This window comes from Polypterus senegalus, chromosome 11 (genome assembly GCF_016835505.1).
Source record: "Polypterus senegalus isolate Bchr_013 chromosome 11, ASM1683550v1, whole genome shotgun sequence".
In the NCBI taxonomy this organism is placed as follows: Eukaryota; Metazoa; Chordata; class Cladistia; order Polypteriformes; family Polypteridae; genus Polypterus; species Polypterus senegalus.
The window spans coordinates 33,029,392-33,054,090 of record NC_053164.1 but is presented as its reverse complement, the minus strand read 5'-3'; the positions used below and the strand labels follow the sequence as shown (position 1 = coordinate 33,054,090).

At 37.0% G+C, this 24,699-nt stretch overlaps 1 protein-coding gene across 1 annotated transcript in view; it reads left to right on the top strand.

Annotated features, from left to right (window-relative positions):
* LOC120538816 (ADP-ribosylation factor-like protein 3) overlaps window positions 1-16,135 on the top strand; it is a 28,201-nt gene extending 12,066 nt beyond the window's left edge. Inside the window, exons 3-6 of the mRNA XM_039768301.1 lie at window positions 8,662-8,778; window positions 9,405-9,455; window positions 12,803-12,988; window positions 15,473-16,135. Of these exons, the coding sequence (XP_039624235.1) occupies window positions 8,662-8,778; window positions 9,405-9,455; window positions 12,803-12,988; window positions 15,473-15,520 (402 nt within the window). The 3' untranslated portion in view covers window positions 15,521-16,135. The remainder of the gene's footprint in view (window positions 1-8,661; window positions 8,779-9,404; window positions 9,456-12,802; window positions 12,989-15,472) is intronic.
* Window positions 16,136-24,699: the final 8,564 nt, after the last annotated feature.

Below are 24,699 nucleotides of genomic sequence, written 5' to 3'. Positions count from 1 at the left end.
CATGTTTGGTTTTCCATATACACACTTTTAAGATTTTTTTTTTTTTCCTTTGAATTGTTGCTATGTCATTAGTTTCACTTTTATTTCAGAACTTCTGTAAAAACAATATTTGGAATCTTTCGAGTCCCAATGTGCTGAATCTTTTAAATGAAGTCAGTGAGACGTGTTTAATGACTTTGTACCATTCAGGATAGGTTTCTCTGTTTGGAATTTCAGCACAGACAAAACAATCTACATCATCAGCAGTTAATAATGTTTTTTGCAAAGTAACCAATAAATGCATGTGAGGTAAACCACGTTTTTGAAATTCTCTGACTTAAACTTCAAAGCCTTATAATATTTACATACTTATGACATATCACCTGTGTCCATATATTCGATCTCTATTTGCCTTTTCTCAGAGTAATAATTTCTCTTTTTTTGCGCTAATGCAATGTTTTGCTTTCTTTATTTTTTTTGACACTGTCGTTTTTTTTTCTGCATTCATATTCTGTATCTTGCTCTGCATGTGTTTCGCGCCTATGTTTCTTTTGAGTCTTTTGAATTCCAGTTTTCATTATCTTTGACCTGCTCTGCATGTGTTTGTCCCCCTTGTTTTTTAACCTCTTTATGACGTTTTACTTTGTTTTCTACTCTGTCTTTTATTTTTGACGTCGCTTTGTCCTGCTTTTTTCCCAGTGACACCTGGTCCGTGGTGATTATTTTCCCTTTTTCGAGTAATAATTTCCGTTTGTTTGCACTACTGCGATCTTTACGGTTTTCTTTCTAATTTTCCTACTTTTATATTCTTTAACTTTCTCCACATGTGTATCTTGCCTTTTTTTTTTTTGTTTGTTTTGTTTTTTTTGAGCCTTTCAAATTTCTCTGCTTTCATAATCTCTTACCTGCTCTGCATGTGTATAGCGCCAATGTTTGTGAACGTCTTTATAAAGTTCTACTTTGTCTTTGAATTCTGAGCCCGATTTGACGTGCTTTGTTTCAATTCCACTTGTTCCAGGCTGTTAATTACTTTCCTTTTTTTCTGAATTTGCACCTAGATTATTCTTTTTCTTTTTTGCTTTTTTTTCTCTCCAACACTTTTGAGTCTTTTTTCTCTGTGCTGCTTTCTTCTTCGCTTAGTCGTCAATGTTTCATCTAGAACGTATTGTCCTTATACACTTTATATGCTCTGAGACCCTGGATCTGTGTGTGAACAAAGCCTTAGTTTTACTCGACTGAGTATTTTGCTGCCCGTGGTCTTATTTGATATTGATTGTAAGTAGGGCTTGTCTTGCAAGAATCTCATGTTCTTCGTCATCGTGAGACAGTTCTGGGTCATTCTCTTGGTACAATGTCTCATGTTTAAGGTCCCCAAGAAATGCCCTGTGGCCATTCTCTTTCGTCTCGCAGGTCTTTTAAGTGTCTTCCGTGATCTTAATGTGAAGATCACGACTCGTTTCCCTAGTGTTTCTCTCCAGGATTTTTTTTAATAATAGAGAGACGTGTGTATGTATGTATGTCTGTGTGTGTATATATTATATTATATTATATTATATTATATTATATTATATTATATTATATTATATTATATTATATTATATTATATTATATACAGTGGTACCTCGGTATATGTCCTTAATCCATTCCAGATCCTTTGACTTGTACCAAACAAATTTTTCCCATAAGAAATAAAGGGAAAATAATGAATCCGTTCCCTTGAAAAAAAAAATCCTATTGTTATTGGCATATTATACATTGATGGGGTTGTATAAAATAATGTAAACACTGCTTAATACTAAAATACATAAATACAAAAGCAATTAGATGAAATAAATGAAAATTTAACCTCACTTTACTTTTTAATAACGTCTTTGTTTTTCGCAATCGTAGATACGGTATGCAGCAGCCAAGTCCTGGATATGCATGCCACCTTCATACTTTTCAACAATCAATTCAAATTTACACGAAAAAACACAAAATCACGTGAAAATTCACACACAGTTATAGCACGTACTGACACTCGTGGGCAGTCGTGGCTTTGTCTCGAGAGAGGTAAACAAGGGTAGCACGCGGGTTGTTCACTGAATGCTAGCAACTGGCGTACTGACGCTTGTGGCAGTCGTGGCTTTGTCTCGAGAGAGGTAAACAAGGGTAGTGCACGGTGTTCTAACACCCAAGTCGTATTCCAAACAAAGGTCATATACCAAGCAAAATTTTTTGCATCCAAACAGGATATACAGTACAGCCCAAAAGTTTGGACACACCTCCTCATTCAATGTGTTTTCTTTATTTTCATGACCATTTACATTGGTAGATTCTCACTGAAGGCATCAAAGCTATGAGTGAACACATGTGGAGTTATGTACTTAACAAAAAAAGGTGAAATAACTGAAAACATGTTTTATATTCTAGTTTCTTCAAAATAGCCACCCTTTGCTCTGGTTACTGCTTTGCACACTCTTGGCATTCTCTCGATGAGCTTCAACAGGTAGTCACCTGAAATGGTTTTCACTTCACAGGTGTGCCTTATCAGGGTTATTTAGTGGAATTTCTTGCTTTATCAATGGGGTTGGTACCAGCAGTTTTTCAACAGGACAATGACCCCAAACACACCTCCAGGCTGTGTAAGGGCTATTTGACCAAGAAGGAGAGTGATGGAGTGCTGTAAATGGTCATGAAAATAAAGAAAACACATTGAATGAGAAGTTGTGTCCAAACTTTTGGCCTGTACCGTATACCAAGTTGGACTTTTTCCAAGGATGTATGCCAAGGTACCACTGTATGTATGTATATGTGTGTGTATATATATATATATATATATATATATATATATATATATATATATATATATATATATATATATATATATATATATATACAGTAATCCTCCTCAATCGCGGTTTGCTTCCAGAACCCCCGCGATAGATGAAAATCATGAAGTAGAAACCATACGTTGTATGGTTATTTTTATATATTTTAAGCCCTTATAAACTCTCCCACACTGTTAACATTATTAGAGCCCTCTAGACATGAAATAACACCCTTTAGTCAAAAGTTTAAACTGTGCTCCATGACAAGACAGAGATGACAGTTCTTTCTCACAATTAAAAGAATGCAAATATATCTTCTCTTCAAAGGAGTGCACGCGTCAGAGAATAGAGAGAGCGCTCACTAAGAAAAGCAAACAATCAAAAAATCAATACGTGCTTTTGTGCTTTTAAGTATGCCGAAGCACTGCGATAAAGCGGCATTTTTTTTAGAGGAGCGTCCGTATCCTCTAGGCAAACAGCCCCTCTGCTCACACCCCTCCGTCCAGGCAGAGAGTGAGAGAGACAGAGAAAAGCAAACAATAAAGCACCGCGCGGGAAGCACATCTTATATCATTGAGGAGTTTTAGTTAATACATAATACATGCTCCGGTTGGGTAGCTTTTAAGCCATCCGCCAATAGCGTCCCTTGTATGAAATCAACTGGGCAAACAAACTGAGGAAGCATGTACCATAAATTAAAAGACCCATTGTCCGCAGAAATCCGCGAACCAGCAAAAAATCCGTGATCTATATTTAGATATGCTTACATTTAAAATCCGTGATGGAGTGAAGCCGCGAAAGTCGAAGCGCGATATAGAGAGGGAACACTGTATATGTATAAATATGCATGCATTTTCCATAAAAAAATTGTGTTTTTAAAGTTAAGCATTTTCTACATGTATTAAAAAATCTTGCCCCCTCTGGATAAAACGGAGGCTAATGGGGCAAAGGGCACCACCCAAAAATAAAAGGCTAAAAACTTACAGATGAAGTGGCAAAAGTTTTCAAATAAGAAAACATGCCTTCCGCATTTCCAATGCATGTTTGTGACAACAAAGTGGATCTGGAAATAATATTTTATCACATATTCCTGGTTCTGTTTTTCTCATTGTTAAAAACATTACCAACCAGGTGGCATGAAAAGTTTACTGTGGTTTGGTCTTTCAAAATGAAATCAACCCCCAAGGTGGTGAAAGATTATTGCATAAGAATAGAAATGCTGAGATGGTGTGCACACAAATTCTCTTTTAAAATGGCTGAATCTCATATTCTGTGCATTTTTTCATTTAAAAATTACATGCATAAACTATTTACAATGTGTGTGTGTGTAATTGCAAGATGCTGATCAATACTCAACAATGGTTTTTGATATATTTGATAAGTTTTTAAGCTTTTATGTTCAGGTGAAGCTTCCATTGTAATACACCGGTGAGGGCAAGATATGTTTTTTTTTTTTTAATTTATAGAAAATGCTTAACTGCAGAACACAATTTTGCATGATAAATGTGTATATACCATGTTTGTGAAGAAATAACCTCATTTTGAAAAAGATGAACTTATCCTTTAAACACTGGGAAAGAAAGTAGTTTGTTCATAGAGTAGTTGGAATCTTTTATAATCTACTGAATAGATCTCTTAACTTGTGACAAGTCAGATCCTGTATTTTTATTTGTGTAGATCTGAACACATTGAATGACCCTTTTGTGTTGTTTCCTTCCGGTATTGCCTTTGGTCAGGAAACAATAATTCTTAAAAGTGTGATTTAATTCATCCTATGTTTCCTCTGGAAATGCCCAGAAAATACTCTAAAGCTTTTTTTCACAATGACCTCAGGCACTTCAAGTTGTTGAATATCTGCAATTACAGGAATCTGAAATGGCTATCATTTACCAAATAGGATGCGGCTCTGTGTGGTCTCCTAAAGTCCATAATGAGAAAATTTGACTTAGTAGTAGTCGGTTCCAAGGTTTTTTTTTTGTCCTTTTCACTACTTGACTGCATGCCAAATCTACCATCTGAATTTCTGTATGAAGGCTCATTGTCGATGCTTGTCAGATTAATCAATATACTTTGCTACGCAGTATTGGATGTGGATTATAACACCTGTATATTTCTGGAACAGTTTATAAGAAACAATTTTGGTAAAAGGTTATCACTTAATAAATATGTAATTTCCTAAAAAGTTTTAGAATATAGCTAGTTTATTTTAAGCATCTGATCAGTAACATGCACTCTTAATTTCTTGTTTAGGAGTGGCAGTCACAGTCATCATACTCCTTACTAAGTGTCGCAAATATTGTACATCCTGTGTATTCCTCAGATTTATATTAATGGAATTTTGACTAGAAAATAGTCTGGTGTTTTTTTTGTTATTGATATAAATTAAATACAAATGTATATTAAAGTGTTAAAGCAGTTGCCAAAATTTGACTTTAGATAAAATTATAAAAAAAATTATATTGAACAAAAATGCAGCACAAATTATATACAGTATGTCTGCCGTGAATCAATACTCATCAGCTGTCTTGAATGTATTTGGTTCACCACCGAGGTCCAGACTCTATAACCCTCTATAAGCTAAGCGACAGCTTTAACTTCCTATATTGAGCTGGAAGGTCACAACCAGGGAACACTGCCCCGTTTTCAATGCACAGGACAAGATACTGGCCACCAGTTGGAAAGCAGAACGTTCATCTTCCTCAATGTTTTATGGCCCACTCAGCACCTACCCTCTCTCAGGAGAAATTCAGGGGTTCAGACACCCCTATAACCACTCAGGGGTACATGAGAATTATGGGGACGTTATTACATTATTTTAGCCAGACCACCTGCCCCACTTATTTTGCTGCCTGACCGGTCTCCCTTACCAGTTTATGTCCTATGTAGACTGCATATTTGCTCAACCAGTGCTGCCTCCCTCTGGACACCTCTTCTAATCCATTGCTAGAATGTTACAAGCACACTTAACTGACTGCAGTAAAAAACAGACACTTTAATGATATAAATATTGAGTTAAATTATTAATAATTTGAAACATATAACTAACTGAGAAGCACATGACACCATTCCATTTTGGTCCATTTCAATCTCCAGCATTTTCTGGCCTCATAGTAAGATGAAAAAGATTGAAAGTTACACCCCACTTACACCAGACATTGGTGCCCCTCACTTATTTAGGTTGTCTTAGTTTTGATGTTGAAATCAAAGCTTGCAGACAGCGTTTTTTATTAACTCATAATTAATGAGTGGTGACACCCATTTAACACTTTAATCCAGGAATCAAAGAATACCTTTACTTTAATGGACTTTTCTAGCAGTTGAAACCATCAATACTGACAATCAATAAAAGCAAAAAATGGGATGCATCTTCAGCATCTGTTTAGCTTTCACTCATTTTGCCTTTTTGCAGCCATAGACTGTGTTAAATGGTGCGACTCAAACCACTTACACCTTAACACCAGCAAGACCAAGGAGCTGGTAGTGGATTTTAGGAGGCCCAGGCCCCTCATGGACCCTGTGATCATCAGAGGTGACTGTGTGCAGAGGGTGCATACCGATAAATATCTGGGAGTGCAGCTGGATGACAAATTGGACTGGACCGCCAATACTGATGCGCTATGTAAGAAAGGTCAGAACAGACTATACTTTCTGAGAAGGTTGGCATCCTTCAACATCTGCAGTAAGATGCTGCAGATGTTCTACCAGACGGTTGTGGCGAGTGCCCTCTTCTACGCGGTGGTGTGCTGGGGTGGCAGCATAAAGATGAAAGACGCCTCACGCCTGGGCAAACTTGTTAAGAAGGCAGGCTCCATTGTAGGATTAAAGTTGGACAGTTTAACATCTGTGGCAGAACAACGGGCACTAAGCAAACTCCTGTCAATCATGAAGAATCCACTGCATCCACTGAACAGGATCATCTCCAGACAGAGGAGTAGCTTCAGTGACAGACTTTTGTCACTGTCCTCTTCCACTGACAGACTGAGGAGATCGTTCCTCCCCCACACTATGCGACTCTTCAATTCCACCCGGGGGAGTAAATGCGAACATTAATTTTATTTTAATTCTTTTCATTTTTATTACTATTTAATTTAATATTGTTTCTTTGTATCAGTATACTGCTGCTGGATTATGTGAATTTCCCCTTGGGATTAATAAAGTATCTATCTATCTATCTATCTATCTATCTATCTATCTATCTATCTATCTATCTATCATATAGTGCCTTTCATCTATCTATCTATCTATCTATCTATCTATCTAATTAACATTTGCCTTAAACAAGCAGCTCACTCCATTATTTGTAAATGAATCTCGGTACATCATCTGCATTCATAAAACTGTACAACAAATTGCATGCTACAATTTATCGAATTTGTTTAATTTCAAGCACCTTGAGCATGGGAAAGGCGCTATATAAATAAAATGTATTATTATTAATGATTTTTGTATAGTGCTTTGATCAGGTGGATGTGTGGGGTGCCATGAACTGAGAAGATCTGATGTTGTGCTGAGGATACGGACTAAGGTTATTTTGGTAGTTTGAGTTACTGGAGCAAAAGCCAGAGGATGAAAATTTGCACCAAGTTGGAGGTATAGAGGATGTGCCCCAGATGGAGGCTGGAGGGGTCTCAGACCCCTGGGAGTGGAGAATAAAGATGTGGGGTAAACCCAGAATAGGGCTGTTAATCTGGTGATGATTATGATTCTGAGTGTTTTTCATGGAGAGCAAGCCCACAGCATCTTTGCATATTTGCAGCAGTAATGCATTAACAGAACATTACAAAACAGTACCAATGCATGCAGTCTGTACAGACAGAACATTCCTATTGCATAAACACATTGCAAAAAGATGAATGTCACGACAGTTTAAAGTAGATGAACATTATATTTGAGGTCTGACTAAAGATGGAGGAGACAAAAAACAAAAAGTAGGAGAAAATAAACCTTTGTCTTGGGAGTCCATGGTCAGTTGTAGTACAACAACCAAAAGTCACAGTTTTGCTGACCAGGGCCAGCTAGTGCCCACAGGTTAGTTACGGATGCATTTCATTTATTTTGTAAATGGTCCACTAAGACAAATCTGAGGTATACAAGGCTTCTTGAAGAAGAGGAAAAAAAATCAACGACACAATTCTCTAAGTAAGTGTCCATTCACATCTTCTCTCACACATCCTCTCCAAACTCCCTTAAAGAAAGGGATTGTATGGTGTTGTACCGTGTTAGCCATTATGAATGTAATGGCTGAAGAAGGGGCCGGAGTTGCCTCGAAAGCTTGCATAGTGTAATCTTTTTAGTTAGCCAATAAAAGGTGTCATTTTGCTTGGCTTTTCTCTAGAAGCGTATAGATATTTTAACAACAAAGACATGCAGGTTAGGTGGATTGGCAACGCTAAATGGGCTCTAGTGGGTTTATGAGTGTGTTCCTCTGTGTTGGACTGGCACCTTTTTCAGGGGATTGTTCCTTCCTTGCACAATATGCTTGCTGGGACAGTCTCTAGCACCCCACAACCCTGCCCGGGATTAAGCAGGGCTGTTAAAAGTGATTTTGTCTTTTCCCTGTCGTAATACTCCCGTGAGTTTCAGCTCGTAGTCAAAATGATAGTTGCCTAAACTTTTGAATGTCTGCTTTGACAATTCTAGGCTATAAATGTCAATATCAATTTAATTATAGAGCACATTTAAAACAACATCAGTAATGCTGTAGCCAACATGCCGGATTTTAAAAAAGACCACTTGTTTGATTTGTAGTTTAAATATCAACATAAACATAAAATGTTAATTAAGCAGATACTCAAATTGAGTATCTTGACATTTATCTGGCAAAGAAATTCTAGCTTTCAACCAGGGTTAAATGCTAGTATTTTTATTGCAGGGTTTTAACATTAAAAGTGTGCAATCTCAAGGCTTTAAATTGAATGTTTGGGACATCGGAGGTCAGAGGAAGATCAGACCCTACTGGCGAAACTATTTTGAAAACACAGATGTTCTGGTAAGAAAATGTCTTTCTACTTTAATAAAAAAGTTAAGATTATTAATACAAAGAACATATTTGAAGAAGAATATAAAACTGACACAGTGGTTAATGCCATTGGCTGTTACTGAAGATGAATGGATAGATGAATATATTTGAGGATTGTGTTATAATGGGAGGAGACAGAACTATGTTTTTATTACAAGCAAAATATCTAATCTTTTAAGATATAATGTGAAATTGTGCTTGTAATTGTTCTGAAGCAAGTTTCTCTCATTAAATCCTTGATCAATTGATGAAAAATACTTAAGGTAAGTTATATTTCAGGTCAACGCTCTGTTTTTTTTTTTTCTTCTTAATATATGTAATACTTGGAAAAATATAAAATAAACATATACTGTAGTTGTTTTTTTTTTAATCCAGTTCATACTGTACATGTATTGCCTGTTGTTTAGTAGTTTGTGTCACCCCTTTTCTTAGCAATGAGAAAATTCATTTAGATGAGCAGTAGAAATTAAAGTGAACATTTTAATTTTCTTTAAGTTGTTTTATTTTCACTTTCTGAAAATACTGTAGCCATTACTGAGAAAAAATGTACATGTGTGTCAGTTAAATCTGTTCACTAGTATTCCCCTTCTCCACAGATTTATGTCATTGACAGTGCGGACAGAAAGCGATTTGAAGAAACTGGTCAGGTAAAGTTGTTTAACTGACTCCATTGTTCTCATTTCTGCATTCGTAACGTGATTACTGTTGAGTTTGTGAGAGTTGAAAAATCATAACGCAAGGCCCCTCTCTGTGATTTCTAGGTATTTGCATATAGTGATATCACAATGCCAGAATTTTTGTATTTGATACCAATACCTATGAAATTTCACAATACTTGATACCCATTTGGTACCATGGCAATAACAGCAATCCCTTTCATCAGCTTTTTAATTTAAAGTTACTGTTATTCAAGTAATTTTGTGCCTTTTTCTGTTTTTTTTTTTTTTTGTTTGTTTTTTTGTAATATGATATAAAATACAGTCATAAGAAAAAGTTTGGGAACCCCTCTTAATTCTTTGGATTTTTGTTTATCATTGGCTGAGCTTTCAAGGTAACAACTTCCTTTTAATATATGACATGCCTTATGGAAACAGTAGTATTTCAGCAGTGACATTAAGTTTATTGGATTAAAAATTAGAAAATATGCAATATGCATCATAACAAAAATAGACAGGTGCATAAGTTTGGGCACCCCACAGAGATATCACATCAGTACTTAGTTGAGCCTCCTTTTGCAAATCTAACAGCCTCTAGACGCCTCCTATAGCCTTTGATGAGTGTCTGGATTCTGGATGGAGGTATTTTTGACCATTCTTCCATACAAAATCTCTCCAGTTCAGTTAAATTTGATGGCTGCCGAGCATGGACAGCCTGCTTCAAATCATCTCATAGATTTTCAATGACATTCAAGTCAGGGGACTGTGACGGCCATTCCAGAACATTGTACTTCTCCCTCTGCATGAATGCCTTTGTAGATTTTGAACTGTGTTTTGTGTCATTGTCTTGTTGGAATATCCAAACCCCTGCGCAACTTCAACTTTATGACTGATGCTTGAACATTATCCTGAAGAATTTGTTGATATTGGGTTGAATTCATCCAACCCTCGACTTTAACAAGGGCCCCAGTCCCTGAACTAGCCACACAGTATGACGGAACCTCCACCAATTTGATGTTGCAAGTAATCAGCATTGAGCAGTTACATGCATTCAAATCAGCAAAATTACAAGGGTACCCAAATTTTTGCACAGCCAGTTTTTCACATTTCATTTAATTTCATACAACTAAATACTGCTTTACTAAAAATCTTTGTTCGGAAAACGCCCCAGTACTCGGATGTTCCTAGGAAATGAAAGACATACCACTGTTATCTTTTTGGTTGAAAGTAGAGTCAATTATTATGCAGGCTGAGAGGGGTTTCCAAACTTTTTCATATGACTGTATATAAATACTGATAATAGCAGCAAACTTAAAATAGAGGTATATAATTTAAGTAGTCATCCATCTGTAATGCAAAATTTGAATTTAACGTGCGATAGACATGGTGATTCTCCCAATGAAACAATAGGTGTGGAGGGTGTTGTTATATTTGTGGAGATTTCGACACAAGGTTTATATAGAATGACGTTGTCATGGAAAATCTGATTTACCTTACAATGTGCAAATTCTAATTTAATTCACTGACATTTCACAACCTGTAAGTGAAAATTACTCGATCAATACTAAAAATTAAATTTCAAACATTATTATATCCGTATTGTTGTATTTGTGAATTCTGAGATTATTCAGGATGTTTCCATTTAAACAAGCTCATTGAAGCTTTTTTTTGTAAAAACATGCATTTAAAATCTGGTTTGTCAGTGAATCTCTGTTTTCTGTTGCAAGATTCATATTTTCATTATTAGCTGGCTTAAAAAAAAAAAAGAGGTTTCTAAGGTAGAATATTGTAACGGTTGAATTATTTTTTTTTTTAAATGGGTGGAGAAGAGTGGAAGTAGTGATTTGTGATAGAGATACCTGCAAGAGTGAAAGGGAGGGTCTATAAAACAGTAGTGAGACCAGATATACTCTATGGTTTGGTGATGGTGACACTGACAAAAATACAGGAGCAAGAGTTGAAGATGCTACGATTTTTGCTCAGAGTAACGAGAGATTAGATATGATTAGAAATGAGTATATTAGAGGGGCATCAGAGATACTACAGTTTGGTGACCAAGTGATTGGTGCTAAACTGAGATGGTCTGGGCACAGGCAGATGGCTACATCAGAAAAAGAATGTTAAGGATGGAAGGCCAAAGAGGAGGTTTATGGACGCTGTGTATGTCACAAACTCCTGCTGTTTTAATTTTCCAAGTCTCAACCTTTTTATATGTTTGCCTCAACAACTTCCTGTGTGAAATCATACTTGTCGGTTTTAAATTAATCCATTATTCAAGAATTCTTGTTAAAACAGCCTTTGTTGTACTGTTTTTAAGCACCTATGAGTTATCAGACTTTATTATGGCTTGCTGTGTACAAATCAACAATTAGAAAATTTACTTGACTGGCATTTAATTGTAACTAAAAGACTATTCCATTCACCAATGTACCTTTCAGATATGTGTTATATTGTATGTATTTTCACTACATTTGTCACATGTTGGGGGTTATTCTAACGAACATTGATTTGCCTTAACAACCACCCTAGCGTTTGTAGATTCATATACAGCATGCCATTTTATCTGTACTATTGTGACTCTCTGTGTATGTGACTTGGTTCTCTTAATGCAGTACATGTCATATGACTAGAGAGACGTGCTTTGTGGTTTGGAGCATCGATACACTAAAAAGATTTTATGCTGGTATTAATAAATGGAGCAGCTCATTTTAACACTGGTGTTGACTAGCCAAGTATCCACATCACTGACGTGGGCATGCCAAATAGCTGCATCATTTGAAAGTTGGCTCGATTTTTACTTGTTGCAACTGTTGTTAAAGCTGCCTCTGTGCAGCTTCCTCCGACATCCCACAGTCCTGTATGAGGGACCCTGACACCTCAGACAGATAACTATAGATAAACAATTGGAGAACTGCAAGTTGAACAATTACGACCCACACCTAATCAAAGTACGCACAAATCTATTTCTGCACAAGCTCCATTATAGGGTATGCCCCCACCCCCCTTTTTATTTTATTTTTAAATGATAAATGACATGACATTTGTTGTTTTTTCTTTTCAAGATGTGCTAATGCAGTGCTTGTAGCACTATGAGCCATTTCATATGTAGTTTTTACTCTTTATCATGTATTAATGTGCCTTCCAAAGTAATACCTCTACCTGCAGTCACTCATCAGTGTGTTACCAACTTTGTTACCAAAAAATAATAATTGGTATCAACTTGGTACCAAGGCATTGGTTTGTTTGACACTGTTAACTTGTGTGCTAGCTGACCTACCTCACTTTCTGTTTTAGTGTATGCCATTCATTTTGTGGAGTTCTTCATTATTTACATATAGGAATTGGCCGAACTTCTGGAAGAAGAAAAACTGAGTGGGGTTCCAGTTTTGATATTTGCAAACAAGCAGGATTTGATGACCGCAGCACCAGCTTCAGAAATTGCAGAGGGCCTGAATCTTCACATTATCCGGGATCGAATCTGGCAAATCCAAGCTTGCTCAGCAATGACTGGAGAAGGGGTACAGGTATGGATAATAAAATTATTATAAATGTTGGAAGGGGTTCCTCATTAATCTTTACTAGCTTTTACATCTAAACTTATGTGCAGGGTGGCAGTCTTTCGAACTTTCAAGTTTGCATCCCACACTAGGTCACTGAACCTGTAGAATCTGCACATTTTTCCCATGTCCAAGTTGACTTTCCTTCAGATACTCCTGTTTTCGTCCCACATCCTCAAAGACGACATGCCTGTTTGGTTAATTAGAACTTAACAAATCTAACAGTCAAGAGGAGACTATTCAGTCCATCAGACTTGTTTGTTTTGCTAATAGTTAAGGTGTCCCAATATCTCATCCAGACACTTCCTAAAGCAGGGGTGGGCAAAGTCATTCCTGGAGGGCCGCAGTGGCCGCGGGTTTTGTTCCAACCCAGTTGCTTAATTAGAAAACAATCCTTGCCAATAATTACATTTCATGGCTTGTTAGTGCTTTAACTCTGCTATGTCAAGTCATTCTCATATCCTAGATTTTTTTTCCATTCTAAGGATATCATTCAAATACTTTGACGTGTAAAACGGATGGGTACTTCTCAATCTTTCACTTTTTTCTCTTCTCTTTCCTTCCAAGTATTTAATTAAACCAAATAGTGCAAGATAAATACACAAAGGTGTAAAGGATAACAAGCAAAATGGATAACTGCTGGCTTCTTTTGTCATTTGCATCTTATTGTTAATAAGGAGCAATTAAAAACCGAGAATCGACTGTTTAAGACTTAAATAAGCAATAAGGGTTCAAAATCTTAATGAGGGAGATAACTAAAATGAAGCAGAAGTGTTTCTAGAGCAATAAGTGCTTCTTATTAAGCAATTGGTTTGGAACAAAAACCTGCAGCCACTGCGGCCCTCCAGGAATGACTTTGCCCACCCCTGTCCTAAAGGTTGTCAAGGTTTCGGCTTCAACTGCATGGCTTGTAGTTTGTTCCAGATTCCCACATCCCTGTGTAAAGAACTGCTTCCTGGCTTGAGTACTGAATGCACTTCCCCTTAATTTTCACCAAATTCTCACCCTTAAGCTGAAAGTATTCTGCTGGATCTACGTTATTAATGTCTTTGAGAGTTTTAAAGATTTGGATTGAGTCCCTAGGCAGTCTCCTCTGCTTAAGACTAACAGGTTTAATTCTCTGCATCTGCCAGAGTACGACATGCTGTTAAGTCCTGGGATGCACCTGCTTGGCCTCCACTCCACAGCTTCAAGTGCTGCTATTTCTATGTTAGTAGCGTTGTGACCAGAACTGCACACGGTACTCTAGATGCAGGGTCATAGTGCATTGTATAGTCCAAGCATAGTATGATATAATGTTTCATTCGCCTTTTAATTGTTTTTGCTCATTGCTTAGAAGATATAAATGCGTCAACATACGACCCCTAAATCCTTTTGCTTCTTTTAGGACAGTGTATCCCATCTTGTATTTATAATTGATGTTCCATTTGCCCACATGTACAACTTGGTACGTCTGTACATTAAAATGCATTTTCCAAATGTTTGCCCAGTTCTAAAACTTGTCTGGGTTTTGAATTGTTTTTTGCTACCTCCTCAGTGTCTCCCATTCCTCCAGTTTTATTTTTTTCTGCAAAGCAAGCCTTGCCATTTCAAAAATACTCTGACCCAGTTGTCTGGCCTTTTTCTCTGTCACTGTGGTCTTTTCACCTTCCTGTATCCTCTGCTTTCAACATGTCGAAATGCGCTGTTGGTATGAAACAGCTGACATCATTCACTTTGTATTGTAGTGGTCATAATGTTTTAGCTCACCTGAGTATATCCAGGGAAGTGAAGTTCTGAAAGCCTTGTGGCTAAGGCAGTGGACTGTAACGTGGTGTTGGGTCAGTACTAAATACCAGCTTATGCACCTCAGTACTGGTACCAAATCTGTTTATTAAAAAATAACTATAAAACACACCCATCTCACGCCAGCCTTCCTGGTTGCACTACTGACTTTGTCTCTCTTGTTGGCAGTGAAGTCCTGATTGTGTTGAAGCAATAAAGGGGGGTTGTCCCACCACTAAGTCCAGATAGCATTAAACGAATATGGATGGAGTGGTGGGAGGCATACCTTGAAATTCTTATCACGTCAAAGCCTGTAGTTTTGTTCCATGAAGTTTATGAAACTTGTGTTGTTTTTCCACAACTGTAATAGTGAGTGTCCATGTGGTGGGTGGCAGGGGAAATTGAGAGGAACTGACCTGAAAATTCTGAAATGCTGGTACTGTACACTATTAAAATTTGAGCATACCACACATGTTCATTTTATCCTCACCACTGAAAAACTATGTGACCCTTAGCAAGTTGTTATCTGTCCAGTGATCTTACTTTAAAAATATGGAAACAGTTCTACCATTATTTGAAAATGTAAGTTGCAAAATATATGAAATGTAATTTCAGAAATACCGTAGGCAATTCTACTTTTTTTCTTTTTTTTTTTTTTTAATAAAAACATTGTTTATTTTTTAACAGGATGGAATGTCTTGGGTCTGCAAGAACATAGCAACAAAGAAAAAATAGCCAGAACGAAAGAGAGAGCGAGCGAGCAGCACCAACAGGCAGGGAACTCTTCTGACGATTTTCTGACAAAAGGCAGCACAGTTGTATGATCACTGATGGTACTGGGAAGGCAGCATTGACTTACGTGGTGACTTCTAAATGCTGCTGGATAGACTTTTGGTATTTATAAGTTAAAAAAAAAAAAAGCTCATCACAGATGCAGATTTGTAACTTTCTAGAATTAGAACTTAATTCCAAAAGAAGACCAATGAATGATGTTAAGTAGAGTGAGTACAGATTCTGTCTGGATCCTACGACTGGCCCTCTCTTACAAATTAGGCAGATTTGTAACAGTAGACTTCAGGACTGAACATGCACTTGTCTGCATACCTCTAAATATCAGGGGTCTACTGTGTAACTTGATCCATGACTACTGGATGTCCATTTCATAGTCTTAAAAACACAAACAGTGCGATCATATATAGTCTTCGGTTTAGTCAGTATTTAGGAGTGGCAGACTTATTTTATTTTTATTTTTTTTATTTGGGAGTCTGTGTGCACAGTGGGTTTGGTAATGCTATGGACTTGGTCACGTTTTTCAAATCTTTTTGAGCCTCTTGTGCATATCAGATGTCCCGCTGCAGGCAAGTACACGGTTTTTCCTTCAGTCAGCCTCTGCTTCATGGCTGGAATGGCCAAACTTTGTAGAAACCAAAGCATGCTGAAGGGGAGCTATGAAACATTCCATATGGAATACTGTGCTTAAGGAAATGTATAGTAGATGTCGCCACTTACAACAAGATTAGTACAAGGCCATGTGTGTATTACTGATCCTTTTTCAGAAACTTGTTAGTAAATCATCATGGTTAAGCATCTCGTGGCTAAAAGAGACATGAATATCTGTGGCTCGGAAAGTGCAAGACACTTTACAGATGTTTTGTTTCCATGTTAAATTACTTTCCAGCTATAAAGGGCACCTTATTGTTGATGCTTGATTCAGTTTGTTTAAAAAATGTATTTATGTTTCATGTTCTGACCCAGAATTTGACATTAAAGATTTTTTTAGTAATCAGTATTAAATGTGTACTTTGAATAGTGTCTTGTAAATTCAGATTATAATTAACATAGATATAAATAAATAATGTCTTTTTTGTCAAATACTATGAGGTAAGCACTGATAATGAAATATGGGCACACTTGTATCATCATCTTTATTTAAAGTGCATTACCCTGCACACTCTCATTCTTCACCTGCAATTAGTGTGAAAGTCATAAACATTCATCATTGCTTAAGTCAGACAAGTGTTTTTTCTTAATCATTTTTGCACACACAAATATGACTTTTTCCTAAAAAAATCAACATCAAGTAACGTGTTTTGACTTCATTAAACTAGGGTTGGAAACAGCAAATCCTGGACAAGGATTAAAACTGATTAAGTCCGTGTTTGTATTACAATGACTTAGTATGTTTTCTTTAATTTTTCACTTAAGTCTTCAGTCTGCCTCCAGAATGATAAGACATGAAGAGGTAGAGGAAGCGACGGCGAATGTGGTAGGGATGAGAACGGCACCCATACCCATGTGGCGTACGGCTGCCCTGCTGGCTGCTTCTGATAAATAAATATAAAAAGAGGAATAAACATCATCACCCTGAAAGCAAACAGTAGAGGTAACATAGTATACATATGAGTATGTGTACTACATTTCAGGTCAATAGGTCAAACGGTTTGCGAGCTACAGATGATTTAAAATCAAACAGACAGACAGACAAACGAACAGCCATGGTAACGTATTATATAAGATTATCTCAGCCCATCCTTGCCTTAAAATGGCAGGGCCTTTTATCGATGCTCCAGTCTTAATAGTGTCACCTGATTAACTGTAAAAAGTTCCAAAAAGATTTTTGGACACATTCCATAGGTAAATAGGCAGCTGTCTCAACTTTTGTGGAAAGCATTGCAAAATTGGAATTAACTTATATTTACAAATTTATTATTAGTTTACAAAGTAATGATATATTTAAAAATATCTTGCCTTTGTACTGTTTTCAGTTAAATATGGGTAAACGAGCATTTTCATATTACTGCTTTCTGATTTTATTTGCATTTTACATGGTGTCCCTTTTTTCTTTTTTTCTTTTTTTAATACATAAACAGCATCCTTTACATTATGAGCACATGCTCTTGAGTGTTATATTTTTTCTTGTTTATCAGAAGGAGTGAAAACTTCTGAAATTTTCCAAAGGGTGTTGGCTCAGTACGGAAGTGAAAACTGCATGACTCCGTGAAAAGATTATGAATGGGTAGAAAGGTTTAAAGCAGGGAGAACAAGGGTAACCGATGAAGCTCAACCTGATCGGCTGTAAGGTTGTGCACACAAGCCCACATCGACATTGTGAATGCCTTCATCAGAGAAGACCAACCGATTGCGCCGTCTGCTGTTGCTGCACATTTGGATATCCGCTATGAATTTGCACGTGCCGTAACGCATGATGGGCTGGGGTACCATAAATTTTGCACAGGATGGTTGCCCACCCAGCTTATTGAGCTGCAGAAGCCAACATCTTTCGGTGAATTTCAGCAGGTTTCACTCTCTCTGTCCAATGAAATTTCACTATGGCGTATTGTTCAACAGTGACGCAATCCTGCAGCGGAACATCCATGTTCTTGTGACCTTGGCTCCAACTAGACTAATGGCAGAGCACTGCACTTTGAGTGTTCGAAGTACCCATAAGCCCGTCGCGAATGTGTTTATTGCATCAGCTTCTTTCCATTGCGAAGTTTGCTTTTTGATTTACCCTCGTACAGAATGTATTAATATTTGATCCCAAGCAAATGTCCCCATTCATGGGGGAAAACCTACTGGAACAGGTTAGTATGTCATTTACCTACACATTTCGGCATTTTATATACAAATTATTGAAGTCCTGTCTGACTGCACATGGTCTCAAAGTTCCTTGATGCAAACTATACAATTATCTATACTAATAAAAGGCAAAGCCCTCACTCACTCACTCACTCACTGACTCATCACTAATTCTCCAACTTCCCGTGTAGGTAGAAGGCTGAAATTTGGCAGGCTTATTCCTTACAGCTTACTTACAAAAGTTGGGCAGGTTTCATTTTGAAATTCTACGCATAAGGGTCATAACTGGAAGCTATTTTTCCCCATATAATGTAATGGAGTCTTGAGTTGGAGATGGCCGTGGGGGGCGGAGTTTCGTGTGACATCATCACGCCTCCTACGTAAGTACGTAGAGAACAAGGAAGAACTCCAAACAGCGATGAGCACAAAACGCCATTTCACAATTGAGAAGGCAGAAAAACATTATGAAGCAAATGATGCATACAAGCATATTCATAAGTACAGCTACTGCGGAAACAAAGCACGGCGTGAACCGTAAGTTTATATTAAATTAAGTTCATAGACAGGCTGCCACTAGCGTTTGTAATTTAGTGCCTGCCCATATAAGGCCGTCCATCAGCGGCAATCCAATACAAACACTGCCGGTAAATGTTCACGGGTGAAGGACTGTGCTTATGCAGAGGAAGATGAGATGGTCAGGGTGGTGTTTGGCACAAACTCATTGAAACTGCGAGAGAAACTTTTAAGTGCCGGGTCTTAGCTGACATTACGAGATGGCACCAGTACAGCTGGGAACCTTCGATGCAAGAACACCAAGCGGCTCACGGAACTGGCGCAATGCGCAGACAAAAGCAACAGTTCCAAAGAGTGCTGAACAAAAACCGAATTACACAATTGAGAAGGCAGCAAAAAAATATGAAGCGTCTTATACATACAATCATATTCATAAGTGCAGCTACTGCGAAACAAAGCACACGGTGGAAAAAGTGAATGTCCTGCTAAAGGAAGACAGTGTAAAAAAAAAAAACCCGTGCATGCAGTTTGTCACATCACAGATAAAAAGGAAGACGAGCTGTTTATTGATGCAGTAAGGAACTAATCGATGAATGAAACCTCTTATCTTTACAACGATTGACAAACACGGAATGTAACTTGAACACATCCTACAAATACGAGCCTGATTGAAAGAAATAATGATAATCAAATCCTTGATGACAGCAACATTCAATAACACTCACAAAACAATTACTGTATATTGACAATCATGTTACGTTATTTTTAAAATGTTCCCTTTTCTTTTCATAACTTCTACTTCTCCACTGCCGTACACGGGTATATATATATATATATGTATATATATACCCCGATCTACAATACATACTTTAGCATAGACAAGCCACATGCTGTGGCGCAATTGTAGAGTCTTAAGCCTCTAACGACATTCGAGGTTCGATTCGAGAGGGTGTACTGACTATGTACGCGCTACCGATTCATTTTACCTTCGCATCTCCTTGGTTTGGGACGTATGAAAAATATTAGGTTAACGCAGAATCATGTTACGTTATTTTTAAAATTTTCCCTTTCTTAGCACAAGCACAGCTGAGAAGCTTCGATGCATGTACTCCATAACGCGTTAAAAAATTTAATCACACTTTCAATTCCAAGCAAACGGGAACTTTTGTCAATGCATGATTTCCTGGTACATCCATTACACTGATGCACACATCACAGCTACAAAAATGTTAGAGTCGGAATAAAGCGCGTTCCTACGACTGATCATTTCGACTACCCGATAAGCCTTGATAAAAGCATGGTTTTGTGCACACTGAAAAGCAAGCAAAATTAGATGCATTACAGAAAGCGGACTTTGTGGCTCTTACTGGGGATCATTGGACTTCCGTGACCGTTAGTAATTCTAAATACATCTAATTACAAAATGTTCAATGATCACACTGTTTTAGCCTAATGTACAAAATAATTTTGGCTAATGTTACTCAGAGTTTAAAGAGTAAGCTGGTCAAATTACCTTTTATGTTTCTGACTTATTTTTTAAGAAGAAAACTGCACTTTATGTTGAAATTTTGGTTATTATTATTTAAAGACAATACTATTCTGAAAATGTACTTAAAGTACTTAAACTACCACTTTATTTTTAAGTCTGCCCAGGGATGATATTTTTGTTTCTGTTTTGAATTCAAATGCAGTTTAAAAGCTTTTTTTCAGAAATTAAAACAGCTTCAGTTTACAATATTCATGTCCATGTCTATTATTTGATTCTGTCGCCCACTAAAACCGTTTTAAATTAAAAAAAAAAACATTTGCGATTTGGGGCAAATTTACGTGCGATTACATACGATTAATCAAGATTAATTCTTACACAGCCTCTAATTAATTGGATTAATTTTTTAATCGAGTCCCACCCCTAATATATATATATGTAGATATATATGTAGATTTGTATATATATGTGTTGTATATACAGTATGTATATATGTGTGTGTGTATATATACAGTATGTGTATATATGTATATGTATGTGTGTATATGTGTATATATATAACTGTATATATATATAGATGTGTGTATATATATATGCCAGCAACACTCATGTCAATAACAAAACAATTACATTGTCAATCATGTTACGTTATTATTAAAATGTTTCCTTTTCTTTTTACTTCTCCATATATATATATATATATATATATATATATATATATATATATATATATATATATATATATATATATATATATATATATATATATATATATATATATATAATATAAATAGATATGACAACAACACTCATATCAATGACAAAACAATTACATTAACAATCATCTTACGTTATTTTTAAAATGTTTCCTTTTCTTTTTCATAACTTCTTTAACACACTACTTCTCCGCTGCGAAGCGCGGGTATTTTGCTAGTTAAATAATAAAGTAAAGAAGGAGCTGTATAGCCAACAAAGGGTGCCTAATTTAGTAAGGGCCTTAACATTTTAAAGTAATAGGTAATAAACTTTGGATTTTCAGAAATGGTGAATTCCACACTGTCCTATTGCGGAAGAAGAACAAAAACTGATGTCTATGCTGTAAAAAATATCTATATTAAAGGCCTTTGTGACAGGATGACGATCATGTGCATTAATGTTACGCATTACACCCGTAATAAATAAAGTACCACAGTACTAATTTTCTAAAATGAATACTATACACATTTTTTTGCTAAATCCAGTAATACATGAAAATCTGCATGCGATGGCTTTACGTTGCATTCATTGAAATACAAGCACTGTGTCTCTGTGCCAGTTCTCACCATGCTACACTGCACTTGTGTCACCATTAGAAATCGGGCCAGCTAGCGCTTTAACATGCTCACCAAGTCAGTCTGCAGAAGGAGAGATGGAAACTATTGATAGCATGATATCGAATGCTAGTTGTCTCAAGGGCAGCCAAGATGAGATATGCCAATAACTTACAAGTGAAATGGAAAAGGTGAATCTGACGATATTAAACTGCCTGTTTGCAAATGCCAGTTGGAAGGTCTGTCTCGTAAATGAGGTAGCACATCGAATTGAGCCAAGTATTTATCCTTTGCTCATCCTGATGCGTTCCAGGAGTACAGAACCCTATGGGTTAGAGGTGATGCTTACAGTAAAAACAGGGAATGTTCAGATGTGTTTCATTAGATTAGTAACTGCAGCAATTTGACACAGGGAAAATTTCACAGATACCATTTTCCCGAGGAACAAACACAATCCATTTCAAGCCTAATCAATGTGATTCTATAAAACCAAATAACATAATAAATAGTGTTAACTCCCCACAGTCTATGCTTTGCACATACTGTCAAATGTTTAAAGATTTCAACAGCTTTTATTACGGTTTAATGTATTGATTTAACTATATATTTCACTAAAGTAAGGACAGTAATAATGTTCACACTGTTTGGATGCCCATGATTGACATTTATGTGTCCTCTCCCCTTCCACAGATGAGCTCAGACAACAGAACACAAAACGCGGCCGTGGCTTTAGCTAGTTATTCTTACCAACCAAAGAAAATTTGACCACAGTCTGAAAAAGCACAAATATTCTAAGGCAGGGGTTCTCAAACTCCACCCTGGGGACCCTCTGTGGCTGCAGGCTTTTGTTCCAACCAGATTCACAATCTGTGATAATAACTGATCTCATTTAATTACCGTATATACTCACGTTTAAGTTCTCCTGCGTATGAGTCGGGGTTTGATTTTACCGTCTAATTTCTGCTATTTTATAATGTCGGTCGTATAAGTCGAATGCAGAAAACTAGAGAGTATGATATGCTAACACCCACCCGCCTGAGTGAGTAACCACGGAGCACACGGCCTATTTTTTCTCTCTATTGTGCCTACGTGACCACACGGAAAAACCCAAACTATTCTGAAGCGACGTTTGCACTGTTTTGTGTTTTTTGTATCTCACACCCTCATACACCTTTATCGTAAGAGCATCCGTTATCTACAATGGAGCATTCGATCAGAAGAAAATATGAAGCTGGTTATAAATTAAAAGTCGTTGAAGTGGCAAAAGAAATTGGTAACTGCGCTGCTGCAACAAAATTCGATGCGTCTGAGAAACTGATGTGAGATTAGAGGAGGCAAGAAGATGTAAAAAAAAATTAAGTGTCGTATTTTTGAACGGGCGTACAAGTTTGGATCTGATTTTATGATCGTTTTTTTGGGTTTCAAGACCCAACTTATATGCAAGTATATACGGTAGTCTTTTTCTTTCTCTTCTACAAAAGCACGATGGTATAATCTTTACATTTATAAAATATTTAGAAAGTATTTGTTTTTTCAATATCTTTAAATGCTTATCTTCACTCATTTGTTTTCTATTATTTTGACCTTTTTAGAGTTGTTTGCTTCTTCTGTTATATCGTAATAATTAAAAAGAAGCAGAGCAGACACTTGAAAATACAACACTGAATGACAAAAGGCTCCAACTTCTTTAGCGTCAGACCCACTAATTAAATGATGGGTTAAATAACCAGAAAACCTGGAAAATCAAGATGAAAATATTGTTAAAAAGTAAAAACTACATATAACTGCTTAATACGTTGTAATAAAAATTTTCCAAACTCAGTTGCGTAATTTTTACATTGCCTTCCAAACACAAAAACTGGGTAATAACAGATGACTTCATTAAGCTAGCAGTCCAATTAAAAGCAGAAGTTGGTTTCAACAGTAATGTGCAGCCATAGTGGGTCCCCAGGACCGACATTGAGAACCGCTGCTCTGAGGACTACCTCGACCCACCATAAAGACCCACCTCCTGTCTTTCCATTTATATTCATAGCGGCTCACAGCTGGAGTGCCTCAAGATGGTTTGGTGGCCGGCTGTGAAACTACACGGGTGGACTGACCACCTTCTTGTTGAAGCATCTTGTATATGCACAAGTACAAGGCATATTCTCTTCCAGATTATGTTCTACTCGCTCTTCTTTAGCTTCTTCGTGTCCCTCAGAGAACACTTTTTATTGATATTACATGAAGCGTAATGGTAGCCAATGGATAAGCTCTTACTTGGCTGGACTCCTGAGAAATGAATGGGGTGTGATAGAAATAAATTGTACATACAGTGGTGCTTGAAAGTTAGTGAACCATATTCCCGCATAAATACAGTGGGGGAAATGAACTGTAAGTTTGCTCACATAGAAATAAATGAACGGTCTCTTAATTTTTATGGTAGTTTCATTTTAATGGAGAGAGACAGAATATCAACCAAAAATCCAGAAAAAACACATGACATAAAAGTTCTAAATTAATTTGCATGTCATTGAGTGAAATAAATATTTGATCCCCTACAACACAACCAGAATTCTGGCTCCCACAGATTGGCTGTCAATCACAGATAGTCTTCATCTCAGCTTGTTATGTGTATAAAGCACACCTGTCCACAGAATCAATTTCTTCCATTCCAACCTCTCCATCACCATGGACAAGACAGAAGAGCTATCAAAGGACATCAGGGACGAGGCTGTAGACCTGCACAAGACCTTCAGTAAGAAGCTTGGTGAGGAGGTGACAACCGTTGGTGAGATTATTCAGAAATGGAAGAAATATAAAATGACCATCAGTCGCCCTCGGTCTGGAGCTCCATTCAAGATCTCGCCTCATGGGGTAAGGATGATCGTGAGAAAGGTGAGGGATAAAATACAATACAATTTATTATTGTATAGCCCAAAGTCACACAAGGAGTGCCACAATGGGCTTTAACAGGCCCTGCCTCTTGACAGCCCCCCAGCCTTGACTCTCTAAGAAGACAAGAAAAACTCCCAAAAGAACCC